The 19,217-nt window shown below is 49.6% G+C and overlaps 1 protein-coding gene across 1 annotated transcript in view; it reads right to left on the bottom strand.

Moving 5' to 3' along the window:
- LOC140389177 (uncharacterized) overlaps nucleotides 1–19,217 on the bottom strand; it is a 91,104-nt gene that overhangs the window by 50,689 nt on the left and 21,198 nt on the right. The window contains 4 exon segments of the mRNA XM_072473338.1: nucleotides 4,277–4,579; nucleotides 4,582–4,729; nucleotides 5,955–6,050; nucleotides 12,763–13,103. Of these exon segments, the coding sequence (XP_072329439.1) occupies nucleotides 4,277–4,579; nucleotides 4,582–4,729; nucleotides 5,955–6,050; nucleotides 12,763–13,103 (888 nt within the window).

Raw genomic sequence — 19,217 nt, 5'->3', positions numbered from 1 at the left:
GTGTAACTGTGTGTGTGCAACTGTGTGTAACTGTGTGTGTGTAACTGTGTGTAACTGTGCGTGTGCAACTGTGTGTGTGTGTGACTGTGTAACTGTGTGTGTGTAACTGTGTGTGTGCAACTGTGTGTAACTGTGTGTGTGCAACTGTGTGTAACTGTGTGTGTGCAACTGTGTGTGTGCAACTGTGTGTGTGTGACTGTGTAACTGTGTGTGTGACTGTGTAACTGTGTGAGTAACTGTGTGTGTGTAACTGTGTGTGTGTGACTGTGTAACTGTGTGTGTGTAACTGTGTGCAACTGTGTGTGTGCAACTGTGTGTGTGTGACTGTGTAACTGTGTGTGTGACTGTGTAACTGTGTGAGTAACTGTGTGTGTGTAACTGTGTGTGTGTGACTGTGTAACTGTGTGTGTGTAACTGTGTGTGCAACTGTGTGTAACTGTGTGTGTGCAACTGTGTGTGTGAGACTGTGTAACTGTGTGTGTGTGTGTAACTGTGTGTGTAACTGTGTGTAACTGTGTGTGTGTAACTGTGTGTGTGTGTAACTGTGTGTGTGTGTAACCGTGTGTGTAACTGTGTGTGTAACTGTGTGTGTCTGTGTAACTGTGTGTAAGTAACTGTGTGTAACTGTGTGTGTGTTACTGTGTGTGTGCGACTGTGTGTGTGTGACTGTGTAACTGTGTGTGTGCAACTGTGTGTGCAACTGTGTGTGTGTGACTGTGTAACTGTGTGTAACTGTGTGTGTGACTGTGTGTAACTGTGTGTGTGTAACTGTGTGTAACTGTGTGTGTGCAACTGTGTGTGTAACTGTGTGTGTGTGTGTAACTGTGTGTGTGTGTAACTGTGTGTGTAACTGTGTGTGTGTGTAACTGTGTGTGTGTGTAACTGTGTGTGTGTAACTGCGTGTGTGTGTAACTGTGTGTGTGTGACTGCGTGTGTGTGTAACTGTGTGTGTGTGACTGTGTGTGTAACTGTGTAACTGTGTGTTTGTAACTGTGTGTGTGTGACTGTGTGTGGGTAAGTGTAACTGTGTGTGTGTGACTGTGTGTAACTGTGTAACTGTGTGTGTGTGTAACTGTGTGTGTGTGTAACTGTGTGTGTGTGACTGTGTGTGTGTAACTGTGTGTGTGTAACTGTATAACTGTGTGTGTGTAACTGTGTGTGGATGACATCATCAAAATACACGAATCTTTTCACAAATTTAGAAAAGACCTTACGTTGTTTTTATAGAACTGTTTAACTATTAATTAAAAGGCATTTTTTTCTTGGAATACAATGCGATAAATTCTGTGTGAATAATAAAGTTTCCTTTAATACTCGTCAGTGGAATCGCTCCTGGAGTGAAGATGCCTTTCCTCACAGTTTACAACTTGAAAAATAGTTGGGGTCTCAATATGAATTGGGATCTGGTTCAGGTACCATAACAGGAAAAATTGAGTCGTCGAGGGCTGGGATTTTCCTGCCCTTCCCATTGGTCGAGGGATGGGATCCTGTGGTGATGCATGCCACTGGCTGACCAGGAAAATTCCACTGGCTGGACTAGAACATTCCACTGGCTGGACTAGAACATTCCACTGGCTGGACTGGAAAATTCCACGGGCTGGACTAGAACATTCCACTGGCTGGACTAGAACATTCCACTGGCTGGACTGGAAAATTCCACGGGCTGGACTAGAACATTCCACTGGCTGGACTAGAACATTCCACTGGCTGGACCGGAACATTCCACTGGCTGGACTAGAACATTCCACTGGCTGGACTGGAAAATTCCACTGGCTGGACTAGAACATTCCACTGGCTGGACTGGAATATTCCACTGGCTGGACTGGAAAATTCCACGGGCTGGACTGGAAAATTCCACGGGCTGGACTGGAAAATTCCACGGGCTGGACTGGAAAATTCCACTGGCTGGACTGGAAAATACCAATGGCTGGACTGGGACATTTCATCCCAGGCATATTTTCCTTAGGCCGGAATTATCCCACCACACATGCCGCCCCCTCTTGCGTGGCCACCAAAGAACCCGCTGTGGAGAGTTGACTTCGGAGGGACCGGAACACACCGCGGGCAGGAAGCACGTGAAATTCCCACCTTGGTGTTCAGATTAATGAGCAGCGGTCGCATTGAAATGCACAATGGTTAAGGGGCTTTAGAGAGGTAGGGATGTTGCGGCCTGTCGAGGTGAGACCCGCCACGGTAGATTCGGTGGCCTAGCCAATGACTTTCAGTGGGAGTGGATGATCCTGGCAACAGGGGGGACTGGAAAATCCTGCCCAGAGTGTATATTGGGAGAATGTTTGCCCTGGTTGGGGAGAATAGAACTAGGGATCACAATCTCAGAGTGAGGGATCAACCATTGGTTACTGGGAGGTCTTGTGGTGCAGTGGGTCATGTCCCTGGCTCTGAGTCAGAAATTCCAGGTTCGAGTCCCACCTTCGGACCTGACGGCCAAGAAAGGTGCGTTCAAAACGTGGCCAAACAGGCTGATTGTTCACCTGTAAATCCTTCCAAACGTGCCAATGGCCGGTGGTAAGAGCGGGAGAGACTCCTGGTCAGTCACACATGATGTGGAGTTGCGCCCTCTCAAGTTATAATGTGGGGATTTCAGATATATTATCGTGTATATATTTGGTTCAGTCAGCATGAAAAGTCTGGGTTACGGTGCGTATGACCGCTGCAGTCGTGTTTTTAAAAATCCTGTTTGCAAGGCAGCCAGAAGTGCAATTAAAGCATTGCAAAAGTTTGAGCTCATGTATTTATGCTTATATTAAGGGGGTTCCCTGAGGAGAGGTAATTCGAAGGAAACAAAGTCCCCGAGCGAGCACATTTAACCACGTGTTTCCTGGCACTCGAGCGCTGAGAAACACGTGTTGAATAAGGGGCCTAAAGAGGGCCTGCGTCGCCAGTACCCCCTGTTGCAGCGAGAGATTGGGACGCCATTTTAAATGGGGCTGGATTCTCCGATCGCTGACGCCAAAATCGCATTCGGCGATCGGCCGGAGAATCCACGTTCACCATGTTTGCGATGCTCCACCGCCTCGAAAATGGCACACTCGGGGAGTACGCCGCACGCTGTCAGGACGGCCTCAGGATGTCACCTGAGGCCCTCTCCTGATGCTCCGTCCCCAATGGGCCGAGTCCCCGACGGCATCGCTCGCGCGTGCTCGCACCATTCAGGGATATCGCGTGGCGGCTGCGGTCTCAGTCGGGGGGACGCCACCACAGTCGGGAGAGGGGGCTGTTCCACTGTCAGAGGGGGCTTCAGCAGGGGCAGCGGGGACTGATGGGGGGTGGTCCGGGGAGGGTGGCGAGGTTGGTTACAGGGTGGCAGTTTTTGGCAGACCGGATCCACCCACGACCGGCGCCATGTTGCATGGCGCGGCCGCCACAGGCCATCGCGGGCGGGATTCACCTTGCAATGTCTCGCGAGATTGCTTTGAATGTCACAAAGCATGGCGAGCCGGGTAGATACTGGGAGTGGGGGCTCCCGGCTTTCACCGCACACGGCACCGCAGGGAAATGTTTTTCTGGCACAGTGTGGCCGGAAGATCGCGGCCACTGTGTTCAGCTTTGCAAGGTGATGGAGATAATGGGAGGAGCCAGGACTGAAGCAGTTTCTGGGGTTTCAGTGTAGTTTTAGGTTGGGATCTGAACAGAAGACAAGCAGCGGCTCCCAATACAGTTCAGTTAAAGATCTGTCTGTGGACACATGAGCGGTGTCTTTCCTAAACAGTTCAGTTAAAGCTTTGACTGGGGACAGGCCAGAAGCAGCTGACCTCAAGACAGTGAGTTAAAGATCTGCCGGTGAAAAGGGTTGGTTAAGAAATACGTTGAGACAGGCAAGAAACTGCAGCTGGTTCCTGAGGGATATCACTCTCTCAAAGTGGTTTATCCCTTTACAGCAAATATTCCTGAGTGTTCTAACTGTATTTCAAAGTGGATTTTGGTTTGAGATGGGTTTGTTTGAGTGGGAGTAAAGATAGCGGTTCAGAGTTATTGTGTCACTGTATTCAGAAACATTGTTCAACTGATAATTGAAAGCTATTTGTATCGAAAAGGTTAAAGGTATTGAGACTGTGTTAGTAATAAAGTTTGTTTTAATATGCCATATCCCTGTTTGTGGGTGAAATCACTCCTGCAGCGAGGTATCCTTTCCTCACAGTCATACAGGTTAAATAGAATATTGGGGTTTCTGTCCGGTATCCTAGCAACTGTTGGGATCTGGTCCGGGATCGTAATAGGCCCGAATGAGACGGGGAACCTCCTTCTGCCAATCAACGCTCGTTGGAGCTTGAAATGGCAGTTGACGTGTCGGAGTCAGCGGGGACGTATTCCGAACAATTCAGGAAATTCCGGGAATTCTCAGCAGATCTGTCAGCCTTCAGTTCTCGTAACTGGCAAGGTTTCAGGTTTTTTTTTAGCGCAACCTGCATGATCTCGGACACGGTGTCAAGGAAGCGACAAAGGAACAAAGGAAAAAAAAACAGATGAAGAGCTACCATTAAAAACTTGATGTTGTCTTGTTCCCTCAGCTCTTGTTCAATATCCTGAACAGCAGCGGAAAGCGATGAGATTTCCTCCTTATCTTCTCAATCCTCTCCTTCATCTCCTGACTCTTTTCCTCTTTCTCCAGTTTCAGACCTTCCAATACAATCCTCTCTTCCTCACGGAGAAACTGGTGAAGTTTCTCAAATTGGGCGTTGATCTGTTTCTCTGCATTTGTACCTTGGTCCTGGAGAAAGAGGACGGAGGTTGATAAATAGAAATGAACATTCCAAAAACGTTGTGCAGTTTTCTTCATAAGAATATTCATAGAATCCCTGCAGTGCAGAAGGAGCCCATTCGGCCCATCAAATCAACACCGACCCTCTGAAAGAGCACCCTACCTGGGCCCAATCCTCTGCCCTATCCCTGTAACCTTACCTAACCTTTTGGACACTGAGGGGCAATTTTGCATGGCCAATCCACCTAACCTGCACACCATTGGGCTGTGGGAGGAAACCAGAGCACCCGGAGGAAACACACGCAGACACGGGGAGAACGTGCAAACTCCGCACAGGAAGTTACCCAAGGCCGGAATTAAACCCGGGTCCCTGGCACTGTGAGGCTGCAATGCTGACCACTGAGCCACCGTGTCGCCCCTAGAGTAAAACCCTCTCTTCGGGGAGGCAGTGGTATTGTCGCTGAACTAGTAATTAAAAGAGCCAGGGAAATGCTCCAGTGACCCAGGTTCAAATCCCACCAGGACAGGTGGTGAAATTTGTATTCAATAAAATCTGGAATTAAAAGTTTGATGACGACCATGAAACCATTGTCGATTGTCCTAAAAATCCATCTGGTTCACTAAGCCCTTTAGGGAAGGAAATCTGCCGTCCTTACCTGGTCTGGCCTACATGTGACTCCAGACCTACACCAATGTAGTTGGCTCTGTGCCCTCAGCGATACCCACATCCCTTAAATTAATTTCAAAACACGGAGGATTGTGTTGCTGTATTGTATTGAACTCGGGTTTTACCAGAACATGGGAGATTTGCTGAAGTGATATTTTATTTTGGTGACGAATAGAACATAGAACACAGTGCAGAAGGAGGCCATTCGGCCCATCGAGTCTGCACCGATCCACTTAAGCCCTCACTTCCACCCTATCCCCCTAACCCAATGACCCCTCTTAACCCTTTTGGAGACGAAGGACAATTTAGCACGGCCAATCCACCTAACCTGCACATCTTTGGACTTGTGGGAGGAAACCGGAGCACCCGGAGGAAACCCACGCAGACACGGGGAGAACGTGCTGACTCCGCACAGACAGTGACCCAAGCCGGGAATCGAACCTGGGACCCTGAAGCTGTGAAGCAACAGTGCTAACCACTGTGTTACCCTGCTGCCCATAAATCCACCTAATCTTGAACTGAATATTGAACTGGTCAAAGAAAAAGAAAGAGTGACATCAAAAGTACCTGAATGTGGTTTAATATTTTCTCATAATCACTTCTCACAGCGTTACAGTCCTTCTTCTTGTCCTGGACTGGCTTCAGGAAGGTTCGCAGCTTCGCCTGAACAAAGAACATCAATTAACGTGAGCATACCATAAATATCTGAAAATTAAATTCCATTTGGTTTATACAATGGAAATTCTCACTGTCTTGAATATAGAAAATGAATAGGTTCCTGTTTTCTATTCACTGGGATGTGAGCACTGCTGTCCCGGCCAGAACAAATTCAAAATTCAATTCCAGAATGTGGGGCCCACTGACTAGACCAACATTATTGCCCATCCCTAATTGCCCCTTGACAAGGTGGTGCTGAGCTGCGGTCTTGAAGCCGCTGCAGTCCCTGAGGTGTAGGTACACCCACCGTGCTGTTAGGGAGGGAGCTCCAGGATTTGGACCCGGTGACACTGAAGGAACGGCCGATATATTTCCCAGTCAGGATGGGGAGTGACTTGGAGGGGAACCTCCAGGTGGGGGCGATCCCAGGTATCTGCTGCTCTTGTCCTTCTCGATGGTGGTGGCCGTGGGTTTGGACGGTGCTGCCTGAGGAACCTCGGTGAGTTCCCGCAGTGAATCTTGTCGATGGTGCACACGGCTGACACTGTCCATCGGAGGGGGAGGGAGTGAATGTTTGTGGAAGGGACGCCAATCAAGCGGGGCTGCTTTGTCCTGGATGGTGTTGAGCTTCTTCAGTGTCGGAGCTGAGCTGATCCAGACAAATGGAGAGTTTAACATCTCACTCCTGACTTGTGCCTTGTAGACGGTGGACAAGCTTTGAGGAGTCAGAAGCTGAGTTACTTGCCGTAGGATTCCTAATCTCCAACCTGTTCTGATAGCCAGAGTATTTATATGGCTAGTCCAGTTCAGTTTGTGGTTAACGATAACCCCAGATGTTGATTGGGGGGGTTCAGTGATGTAATGCCACTGAATGTCAAGGCCGTTGGTTAGATCCTCTCTTGTAGGAGATGGTCATTACCTGGCACTTGTGTAACGTGTATGTAACTTGCCACTTGTCAGCCCCAGCCTGGATATTGTCCAGGTCTTGCTACATTTGGACATGGACTGCTTCATTATCTGGGGAGTCATGAATGGTGCTGAATATTGTCCAGTCATCACCAAACATCACCACTTCTGACCTTATGATGGCTGGAAGGTGAAGGAGCTGGAGATGGTTGGGCCAAGGACACTACCCTGAGGAACTGCTGTACCTTAAGGAACTCCTGCAGTGATGTCCTGATGCTGCAACAATTGACCTCCAACCACCACAACATCTTCCTTTGTGCCGGGTATGACTCCAACCAGCAGAGAGTTTCCCCCTGATTCCCATTCCCTCCAGTTTAGCTAGGGTTCCTCAATGCCATACTCGGTCGAATGCTACCTTGATGTCAAGGGCAGTCACTCTCTCCTCACTTCTGATATTCAGCTCTGTTGACCACTTTTGAACCAAGGCTGTAATGAGGTCAGGAGCTGAATGACTCTGGCAGAACCCAAACTGAGTGTTTGACCACCCCTAATTGCCCTTGACGGAGTGGCTTGCTAGGCCATTGCAGTGCCATCATGTCGCTGTGGATCTTGACTTACATGCAGACATGTGAGCCAGATTTTTTCTTTTAAACAACAATCGTTTCACGTCATCATTAGATTTTTAAATCCAGATTTTAATTTCATCTGTCATAATGGAGTTTGATAGATTTTTGACATTAAGGATCATAAAATCAAATAATTGACTAGAGTTAAGACCCAGACCAGCCAGGATTTGATTGAATGGTAGGACAAACATTTAGAGGCCGAATTGACTCTTCCTGCCCTATGTGGAGCTCCAGAATTTTATGAGGCCTCTTCTTCTTCACATTCAGCAGTTTGGGGTGGATTTGCAGATTGCTGTCTGGTGGTAAAGTTGGAACGAGGGATCAGCTGCTGTCCATAGGAACCATCTGATGTCCATTTCCTTTGCAAGCCAATCTGTGGTCTGAGGCATGGAGTTAACATTGAAGATATGTTGACTGGAATAGCTTGTGAGAAATGAAGTATCGTTCCACTTATTCTCCTGTTGACCCTGTTGTCCTGCTTCTCTTTGATAAGCAATCATGCAGTGGACGTCATTAGAACTTAGCGACACAGTTTAAAAATAAGGCCTCTCACATTGAAGATGGAGATAGGAAATGTTTTTCCTCTCAGAGTGAATTTTTGGAACTCTCTCCCGCCCCCGCCTCCCCCCGGGGAGCAGTGGAGACAGGCTCAATGAATATTTTTCACAGATGTAGACAGGGTGTACACTAACAAGGGGAGTCAAAAGTTTCATTCGACCTGGGAGATTACAGGGATCAATAGCCCGTATGAGAGCTGAGGGGGGTGCATATCGACGTGACTTGCCCTGACCTTCAATAATGCTATCGCAATCCCATCGACCAGCAAAAGTTGCAAATGCTATTGTTTTCCCCAGTTTTAGATTTCTTTTGATAATAATGAAAACACTTTTACCGCTGGTCTGATTTGTTTAATCATAGTTACAGAGTTTTACACCACAGAACGAGACCCTTCAGCCCACCGTGACTGTGCCGGCCATTGGGACCTAATCTATTCTAATCCCATTTCCCAGCACTTGGCGGCCTTCTTGAAAGTGAACCCTTGGAAAGCAACGGGTCCTGACGGAGTCCCTGGTCGTGCAGTCAGATCCTGTGCGGACCAACTGGCGGGTGTGTTCGCGGACATCTGCAACCTCTCCCTACTCCGTTCCGAGGTTAAAGAAACTATCACAGCGGTGCCAAAGACGTACCAGGCAATGCGCCTCAACAGCAACTGTCCAGTTGCCTTGGCATCGATCATTATGAAGGGCTTCGAGAGGTCGGTCATGAGACACATCAACTCCACACTCCCAGAACCCCTTGATCCACTGCAATTCGCATAACGCCACAACCGGTCCACAGCAGACGCCTTCCCCCTCGCCCGACACTCACCCTGGAGCATCTCAACAACAAGGACTCCTACATCAGATTCCTATTCACTGACTACAGCCCTGCCATCAACACCATAATCCCGGCCAAGCTCATAACACCCCAAAACCTATGACTTGGCTCCTCCTTCTGCAATTGGATCATCGACTTCCTGACCCATAGACAACAACCAGCAAGGATAAACAACAACACCTCCTCCACAATAGTCCTCAATACCGGGGCCCCATAAGGCTGCGTACTTAGCCCCCTACTCTACTCCCTATACAAACACGGCTGTGTGGCAAAATGTGGCTCCAACTCCATCTACAAGTTTGCTGATGACATGACCGTAGTGGGTCAGATTCATACAATGAGTCAGAATACAGGAGGGAGATAGAGAACCTAGTGGTGTTGAGTTATTACAACAATCTCTCTCTCAACATCAGCAAAACTAAGGAGCTGGTTATTAACTTCAGGAAGTGAAGGATCGTACACATCCCTGTCAGCATCAACGGGGCCGAGGTGGAGATAGTTAACAGTTTCAAATTCCTAGGTGTGCACATCTCCAAAAATCTGTCCTGGTCCACCCACGTTGACGCTACCACCAAGAAAGCACAACAGCGCCTATACTTCCTCAGGAAACTAAGGAAATTCAGCATGTCCACATTGACTCTTACTAATTTTTATAGATGCACCATAGAAAGCATCCTATCTGGCTGCATCACAGCCTGGTATGGCAACTGCTCGGCCCAAGATGAAAAGAAATTACACAGAGTCTTGAACACAGCCGAGTCCATCACATGAAGCCGCCTCCCATCCATTGACTCCATTTACACCTCCCGCTGCCTGGGGAAAGCGGGCAGCATAATCAAAGACCCCTCCCACCCGGGTTATTCTCACTTCCAACCTCTTCCACCGGGCAGGAGATACAAAAGTCTGAGAACAGGCACGAACAGACTCAAAAACAGCTTCTTCCCGCTCTTACCAGACTCCTGAATGGCCCTCATGGACCGAACTGACCTCTCCACACATCTTCTCTACTGAGTCGCACTACACTCTGTGTGCTTCACCCAATGCCTGTGTGTCTGTATTTACATTGGGTATTTATGTATGTCCTGTATTTTTTCATGTATGAAACGATCTGTCTGGACTGTATGCAAAACAATACTTTTCACTGTACACGTGACAATAAATCTAACTCAGATCAAATGTAGCCTTGTATGCTCTGGCATTTTCAGTGCTGATCTAAATGCTTCTTAAATGTTTCCGCCTCCCCCACCCTTTCAGGCAGTGAGCTCCAGATTCCAACCACCCTCTGGATGTAAAAACTTTTCCTCAAAATCCCCTCTCAATCACCTGCCCCGAATTTAAATCTATGCCCCGGTTATTGACTCCTCTACTAAGGGGAAAAGTTTCTTCCTATCTACCCGATGCCACTCATTGTTGTGTACATCTCTATCGGGTCTCCCCCTCTTCCCCCACAGCTGCCTCTGCTCTAAGGAGAACCGCCCCGGCCTAACCAGCCTCCCTCCATTGCTGACATGCTCCAGTCCAGGCGACATCCTGGTGAATCTCCTCCGCACCCCCTCCAGTACAATCACATCCTTCCTGTGATGTGGCGACCACAACTGCACACAGTACTCCAACTGTGGCCTAATAAGAGCCATGCAAACCTCCCCGCTCTTATAGTCTCTGCTCAGGGAATAAAGTCTTCCTTCTTAACCACCTTACCGACCTGTCCTGCTGCCTTCAGAGATCTATGGACATGCACACCATGATCCCTCTGATCCTCTGTACTTCGGAGCATCCGGCCCTTCCCTGTATATTCGCTTGCCTTGTCAGTACTCCCAAAATGCATTACCTCGCACTTTTCATGGTTAAATTCCATTTGCCACCATTCTGCCCATCTCACCAGCCCGTTTATGTCACCCTATAAACTCGGGCTGTCCTCTCTATTCACCACACCACCAATTTTTTTGTGACATGGGAGATCTCATTAGATCTCGGTGACGCAACAAGATCGGTAAATTTCTTGAGAGACGTTCTCGCGAGATTTATGTTTCCCGGAATGTGTCGCCGGATCGAATGAGATCTTATGAGACGTCGCATTTTGAATCTCGCCCTCGCTGGGCAAGATCCAGATTAACATATTTAAGCGAGCCAACAGGCTCATTTAAAAATGTTGTCTCACGATTCTCACGAGGCCCAAGAACAAACACCTGGGAGAGCTCGCCATGCCGCCATTTAGCACTGGTACACACAAACCTGGACCAGGCATAATGGCACCTGGGGGTGTCTCCCAGGGCATAGGAGACTCCCGGGTAGTCGGGCTCTGGGCAGGTTCGTATCTTGGCATTCCCGCTTGGTACTGCCAACATGGCACCGAGCACTGTCACCCTGGCACACTGCCGGGCGCACTGCCGGGGTGCCAGGCTGGAAGTGCCAAAGTGCCCTGATGCTAGATTGCCTGTGCTAGGATCGGACCTGGTAGCGGCCTGCTCTCAGGAGGGATTGGGGGGCTTGAGGACCTCCTAAGAGGTCGGTTGGGGCAGTGGGAGGAGTCCGGTATTGATTTGGTATCTGAGGAGAGTCAAGAGATCGTAGAATCATTGAATCATAGAATTGACAGTGCAGAAGGAGGCCATTCGGCCCATCGAGTCTGCACCGGCCCTTGGAAAGCCCACACCGCCATCCTATCCCGTAACCCAGTAACCCCACCTCACCTTTTTTTTTAACACTAAGGGCAATTGATCATGCCCTTTCCCTGCAACCCCATCTAACCCGCACATCCCTGGACACTAAGGGGCAATTTAGTATGGCCAATCCACCTAACCTACACATCTTTGGACCGTGGGAGGAAACCGGAGCACCCGGAGGAAACCCACGCAGACACAGGGGGAGCGTGCAGACTCCGCACAGTCTGTCACCCAAGCCGGGAATCGAACCTGGGACCCTGGAGCTGTGAAGCAACAGTGCTAACCACTATGCTACCGTTTTTAAACTCCACCCTGATCTCTTCCTGCACTGACGAGCTGAGCTGGTTAGTTCAGGAAATGAGGTAAGTACGGCCTTGTCGGGGCGTTCCTCACCGGAGTCCTGCTTGATAGCGGAGTTGTTCTTGGCGCTACTGGCACTGAGGCAGACCATGCTAAACGTGCCTGAAATGAAACTCTGATTTTGCACGTTAAATCATGCCCACTATCTCCTTACGGATTCAAAATAAATTTATTTTCCCACACTTCCAAATTGCTTATTCCTGTTAAAGCTGCCTCTGTCTGGGCTGTTCTTTCGGAAAAGGCCCGGAAAAATGGATCTGCCTGTTTCATGATCCCGGTTATTTTACCATATTGCCAAAGGCTGTTGGAGAGGTGTCGGTGATAGAACGATTCATGCTGGCACTAACTGCTTCAGATCTGGATCAGGCAGTTGAAGGGCTCGTCTACATTAATCAATCTAACACTTGCACGTTTTATCCCTGGCCTCCGAAAACAACAATACAACTCGCAGCCCAAGTAATGGGCTGGTTTAGCACAGTGGGCAAAGACAGCTGGCTTGTAATGCAGAGCAAGGCCAGCAGCACGGGTTCAGTTCCCGTACCAGCCTCCCCGAACAGGCGCCGGAATGTGGTGACTAGGGGCTTTTCACAGTAACTTCATTGAAACCTACTTGTGACAATAAGCGATTATTATTATTACTAATGGCTCTGTAATGACATAAATACAAACACAGTATCAAAAATGTCTTAAGTATTGACAGCCAGGCCTCAACCCCAAGTCAATGAACACCATTGTGATCAGGATCGATTCTGTTAGGTCCCTCTGCTTTACACAGTATCTCCTCACCTTAAACTCTTCAGCAGCTTCTTCCAGCGGCAGCAACCCGTGGGTTTGGTGGCTTTTTGAACTCTGGCAAACAACACAGATGAGCTGATTGTCCGTTTTGCAAAACAATTTCACCTTCTCCTTGTGGAGGCTGCACAGCTCCTTCCTCTGATCGTTTCTCAGCATCTCCCAAAAGTTGGACATCTCGGAGGGTTGCTCAGGTCCAACCCAGTTGAAAATTGGCGGTCCCGTATCAATTGGGCCACTTGTCAGTCGCTGCCGCTGGCTCCAGTGGCAATAAGTACATCTCAGAACAGGACAGGCAATTGTGATGAGCAGAAATGGATTGTTGAATAACCAGACTTGGTTCATTCATTTCCTTCAGGGAGCCTTCCATCGTGACCGGGTGTGAGCTGAACATTTTTAAAAGGCGTTAAGCCTTGTGTGCTTTTATGCGCAAAGAGACTTGGGTGTATTCGTAGAAGGAATGCAGCAGGTTGACACGTAAGTTCAGTGAGCCATTAGGGAGGCAAATGGCATGTTGGCCTTTATTTCAAGGGAGTTGGAATACAAAAACTAAACCAGTCTTGCTGTAATTATGCAACATTTCGGTGAGTCTGTAACTGGATGGCTGGGTGGAGTTTAGGTCCCCATGTATCAGAAAGAATGTACTTATATTGCAGGCCGCAGAGCCAAGGCTTAATCATAGAATTTACAGTGCAGAAGGAGGCCATTCAGCCCATTGAGTCTGCACCGGCTCTTGGAAAGAGCACCCCACCCAAGGTCGACACCTCCACCCTATCCCCATAACCCAGTAACCCCACCCAACACTAAGGGCAATTTTGGACACTAAGGGCAATTTATCATGCCCAATCCACCTAACCTGCACATCTTTGGACTGTGGGAGGAAACCGGAGCACCCGGAGGAAACCCACGCACACACGGGGAGGATGTGCAGACTCCGCACAGACAGTGACCCAAGCCGGAATCGAACCTGGGACTCTGGAGCTGTGAAGCAATTGTGCTATCCACAATGCTACCGTGCTGCCCCAATTAATAGATTGGTTCCTGGGATAAGGAGAGTGCCCTACGATGAGAGGCTGAGCAAACGAGGCCTAAATTCTCTGGAGTTTAGAAGAAGGAGAGGTGATCTCATTGAAACCAACAAAATTCTGAAGGGGTTTCAAAGAATCATAGAATTCATAGTGCAGAGGAAGGCCATTCAGCCCATCGGGGCTGCACCGATTCTTTGAAAGAGCTCCCTGCCTAGGCCCAATCCCCCTTAACCTCAACTCGGGGCAATTCATCATGGCCAGTCCACCGAACCTCCACATCTTTGAACTGTGGGAGGAAACCGGAGCAAACCCACGGCGACACAGGGAGGATGTACAAACTCCACACTGACTGTCACCCAGGGTTGGGATCGAACCCAGTGTCCCTGGTGCTGTGAGGCAGCAGTGCCAACCACTGTGCCACCGTGCTGCCCGTTTAATAGGGTGGACCCTGAGAGATTGTTTCTGTGGGTCGAGGAGTCTAAAACAAGGGGAGCGCAGTCTCGATAAGAAGCTGACCATTTCAGACCAGGATGAGAAGAAATTACTTCACTCCAAGAGTTGTGAATCTAGGGAATTCCCTATCCCAGTGGGGCGTGCATGCTTCATCAATGAATATCGTTAAGGCTGGGATAGACAGATTTTTGGTCCCATAGCGCGTTTAACCGCTCGCAGCGCCGGGAAACACATAGTTATACAACCCAACCGCGTTGTATAAGGTTCCTCAGCGGGGAACGCGGCCGAGAGCACATCACACCATTTTGTGCACTAAGGACCACTTGCTGGAATTCCCCAGTGTAGCAAGAGATCGGGCATCCTGATCTCCGAGGACCCCGAAGCGACCGCCATCCCCAACTCACTTTAGGAGGGCACCCCAGGCCAATTCAGAAAAATGCCAGCTTGGCAACTTAGCAGTGCCAACCTGGCAATGCTCCTGCCAGCTGGTAGTGCCATCTGGGCACCTTGGCAGTGCAGGGTGCCCAGGTGTCACCAGCAGCACCAGGGTGCCACCTGTCCAAAGGGCATGCAGCGGGAGGCCTCCAATCCCCAGGAGGCCCCCACAAGCACCATCATGTCTGGTCCCTGTTTGTGGGGACCAGTTCTGTACAGCACTCACCCAAGCCTCTGAGGCAAAGGGAATGAATCACAAAGCCTCAGGTACCTGGGGAATCTGCACATTAACGCGAGACTAGCTGTCTCTCTCTGATATGCAGATTTGCTCTAAAGTGATTCCGCCCATTTACATCGTAACGCCTTGCGAGATCGCGTTAGATCTCACCAGGCGTTGCGAGCTGGGTAGATCCTGGGAGCGGAGTCTCCCGGCTTTTATTTTCCACACGGTGAGCTGCTTTTTGGGCGCAGCGTGACCATTGGATCGTGGCAATGGCTTCAGTCACCCGCTATTTAATTGGAGAAAAGTTCCGGTATTGATGTCGGACAAGCAGTGGGATAATTTTGAGACTGTGCCGGAGTCAAGAGAGACGGTGGTGAATTAGAGCTTGAAGTTATTAGCATGCATGCAGGAGCAAGGAATGAGCACAGAATCCATATTGTAAAGATGGATGAGGTGAAATAAATGAAATATTATGAATGATTATGAAGCAGGAATATTTGTGCATCTGAAATGAAAAACAAAAAATGCTGGAAATACTCAGAAAACTCTGTGGGGAGAGAGACACAGACACTGTTATCGTTTCTGTACCTTCCATCGGAACAGGACACCATTAGAGATGTAACAGGTGTCATAATATACACCAGTATATCATGGTGCAGACACACACTGATGGACACACAGGAGGACCAATCAACACACACAACACCGCAGCCAATCACCAGTGAGAGCACACGCACTATAAAGACAGGGGACATCAGAGTTCCCGTTCATTCGAGTTGCAGCTAGCTAGGAGCACAGAGCTCACAGCCTGTAACACAGACATTCACCCTGTGCTGAGTGCATCGACTGGTTAGGTCAAGGCAAAGGTCTTTAGTTAAAGCTGGTATTGTTTTAACCCACAGTTCAAGTATGTTTAAATAGTTAATCTTTCAATAAAATAGTGTTGCACTATTTCAAGTGTTGGTGACCTGTATGTGATCCAGAACATCCAACACATCATGATACCAGGAGTTGAGGGATATTAGCACTTCTTAGACCTACCTGCAAGTGATCTGCCTTCCGCCAGCATTTCGTCATCCTGCAACATGGACAACATCAGCCCGCTGCCGCCGCTCCGCATCGCCGGCAACCTCGGGGCCAACTGGAAAATTTTCAAACAGCGCTTCCAGCTCTTCCTCGAAGCCACGGACAGGGAGGGTGCCTCGGACACCAGAAAGATTGTTCTTCTCCTCTCCACGGCCGGGGACCATGCCATCCACATCTTCCACATCCTCGTCCCCTCAGGGAGTTTCTCTGTTTCTGCCTTGAAATGAGGCCCAACTAATCCCCATCCACCAGCACCCTCCTCCGACCTGGCTCGACCTGTTCTCACGTCGAACAGCTTCTCCACTCATTGCGCTCACCTCCTCCAAATACAATTTGTTGCTATGGGAACAGGTCTGTGTCCAAGTTATGTTTGCACTTTGCAGGAGATGTGCAACATCTCTTCTTGCAGTCCTGCCCAGACCCCTCCCTTGTCTTTCCAGCAAGTTGATTCTTTACTTTATTACCACGCCCGTTTGTTTTGCACCATCAGCCTTTATTTGTGATTTAACATCTTCAATTCTCTGCCCTATTACAGTCCTTAACTTTAGTTCCCCCCCGACCCACTTTTCCTGCCTCAGGACGTTAAAACAAATCTGTTTCGTGGTTAGCTTTCTCCAGTTCTGACAAAGAACATAGAACATTACAGCGCAGTACAGGCCCTTCGGCCCTCGATGTTGCGCCGACCTGTGAAACCACTCTAAAGCCCATCGACACTATTCCCTTATCGTCCTTATGTCTAGCCAATGACCATTTTAATGCCCTTAGTGTTGGCGAGTCCACCACTGTTGCAGGCAGGGCATTCCACGCCCTTATTACTCTCTGAGTAAAGAACCTACCTCTGACATCTGTCCTATATCTATCTCCCCTCAATTTAAAGCTATGTCCCCTCGTGCGAGACATCACCATCCGAGGAAAAAGGCTCTCACTGTCCACCGTCTCCAATCCTCTGATCACCTTGTATGCCTCAATTAAGTCACCTCTTAACCTTCTTCGCTCTAACGAAAACAGCCTCAAGTCCCTCAGTCTTCCCTCATAAGATCTTCCCTCCATCCCAGGATCAGTAGCCTGAGATAATGACCCCAATCTTTCCAATTTGTGTCTATAATTTGCAGATTTCCGCCACACTATAAGTTTCCCCCTCCACCTCAACTGGCTGCCGCTGTGCATTTCTTCCAGAATCTTCTGGTCAGGGGCTGTCAAAGAAATGCAGAGCGTCTCTCGGGAGCCTCAGTCAGAGCAGAGATAGAACATACAGGGCAGAAGGAGTCCATTCGGCCCATCGAGTCTGCACCGACCCACTTAAGCCCTCACTTCCACCCTATCCCCGTAACCCAATAACCCCTCCTAACCTTTTTGGACACTAAGGGCAATTTATCATGGCCAATCCACCTAACCTGCACGTCTTTGGACTGTGGGAGGAAACAGGAGCACCCAGAGGAAACCCACGCACACACGGGGAGAACGTGCAGACTCCGCACAGACAGTGATCCACAGCGGGGAATCGAACCTGGGACCCTAGCGCTGTGAAGCCACAGTGCTACCCACTTGTGCTGGACTGGGTGTCACATGCACAAAGTTGTACCTCCTGGCAAAGTTGGACCATTCCTGGCTTGCGAAGCAGGGGCCATTGTCCGACATCACAGTGAGTGGGATGCTGTGACGAGCAAAGGTGTCCTTACAGGCACGGATGACTGTAGACGATGTGATGTCGTGCAAACGTACCACCTCCGGGTAGTTAGAAAAATAGTCTACAATCAGAACATAATCCCTGCCCAGCACATGGAACAGGTCGATGCCGACCTTGGACCAAGGGGACGTGACCAGCTCATGGGGCTGTAGGGTCTCACATGGTTGGACCGGCTGGAAGCGCTGACAGGTGGGGCAGTTGAGCACTGTGTTGGCGATGTCGTCATTGATGCCGGGCCAGTACACTGCCTCTCGGGCCCGTCGGCGGCGCTTCTCCACGCCAAGATGGACCTCGTGTAGCTGTTCCAAGACTAGCTGGCGCATGCTGTGCGGGATAACAATGCGGTCCAGCTTCAGGAGGACACCATCGACTACCGCCAGATCGTCTCTGATGTTGTAGAACTGCGGGCATTGGCCCTTGAGCCACCCGTCTGTTAGGTGGCGCATGACACGCTCTGGCAGGGGGTCAGCCGCTGTCTCGTGCCGAATTTGGACGAGGCGTTCATCCGTGGCAGGTAGATTGGAGGCCACGAAGAGCACATGGGCGTCAACCTGGCAGATGAATCCCGCTGGGTCACACGGGGTGTTGACTGCCCTGGACAGAGTGTCGGCAATGATCAGGTCTTTGCCCGGGATGTATACAAGCTGGACGTCGTATCGCCGGAGTTTGAGCAGAATGCGCTGGAGGCGAGGCGTCATGTCGTTCAAGTCTTTCTGTATTATATTGACCAGCAGGCGATGGTCGGTCTCGACGGTGAATTGGGGAAGGCCGTACATATAATCATGAAACTTGACGACACCGGTCAAAAGGCCCAGGCACTCCTTTTCTATCTGCGCGTAGCACTGTTCCGTGGGGGTCATGGCGCGTGACGCAAATGCAACGGGGGCCCATGATGAGGCCTCATCGCGTTGCAGGAGCACTGCCCCAATGCCAGATTGGCTGGCATCGGTCAAAATTTTTGTCTCTTTCGCTGGATCAAAAAAGGCCAATACCGGGGCCGTGGTAAGTTTGGTTTTAAGTTCTTTCCATTCGCGCTCGTGGGCAAGAAGCCATTGGAAGTCTGTCGTCTTCCTGACCAGGTTCCTGAGAGCTGTGGTATGAGAGGCGAGGTTAGGGATGAACTTCCCTAGGAAGTTGACCATGCCCAGAAATCAGAGGACCGCCTTCTTGTCCTCTGGCCTTTTCATGTCCGTGATAGCAGCCACCTTGTCCGCATCCGGCCGCACACCCAACTGGGAGATGTGGTCCCCCGGGAACTTTGGTTCCGTCTGACCGAAGGAACATTTGGCTCTGTTGAGGCGTAGGCCCTGCTCCCGTATGCGTTTGAACACGCGCTGGAGGCGACTGACATGCTCCTGCGGGGTGGTGGACCAAATGATTATGTCGTCGACATAGACGCGAACACATTCAATGCCTTCCATCATTTGTTCCATGATCCTAGGGAACACTTCTGACGCCGATATGATCCCAAACGGCATCCTGTTGTAACAATATCTGCCAAAAGGGGTGTTAAAGGTACACAGATTCCGACTGGATC

The sequence above is a fragment of the Scyliorhinus torazame genome, chromosome 14 (genome assembly GCF_047496885.1).
Source record: "Scyliorhinus torazame isolate Kashiwa2021f chromosome 14, sScyTor2.1, whole genome shotgun sequence".
In the NCBI taxonomy this organism is placed as follows: domain Eukaryota; kingdom Metazoa; phylum Chordata; class Chondrichthyes; order Carcharhiniformes; family Scyliorhinidae; genus Scyliorhinus; species Scyliorhinus torazame.
The sequence above is the reverse complement of the archived record's forward strand: the minus strand, read 5'-3'. Positions and strand labels throughout refer to the sequence as shown.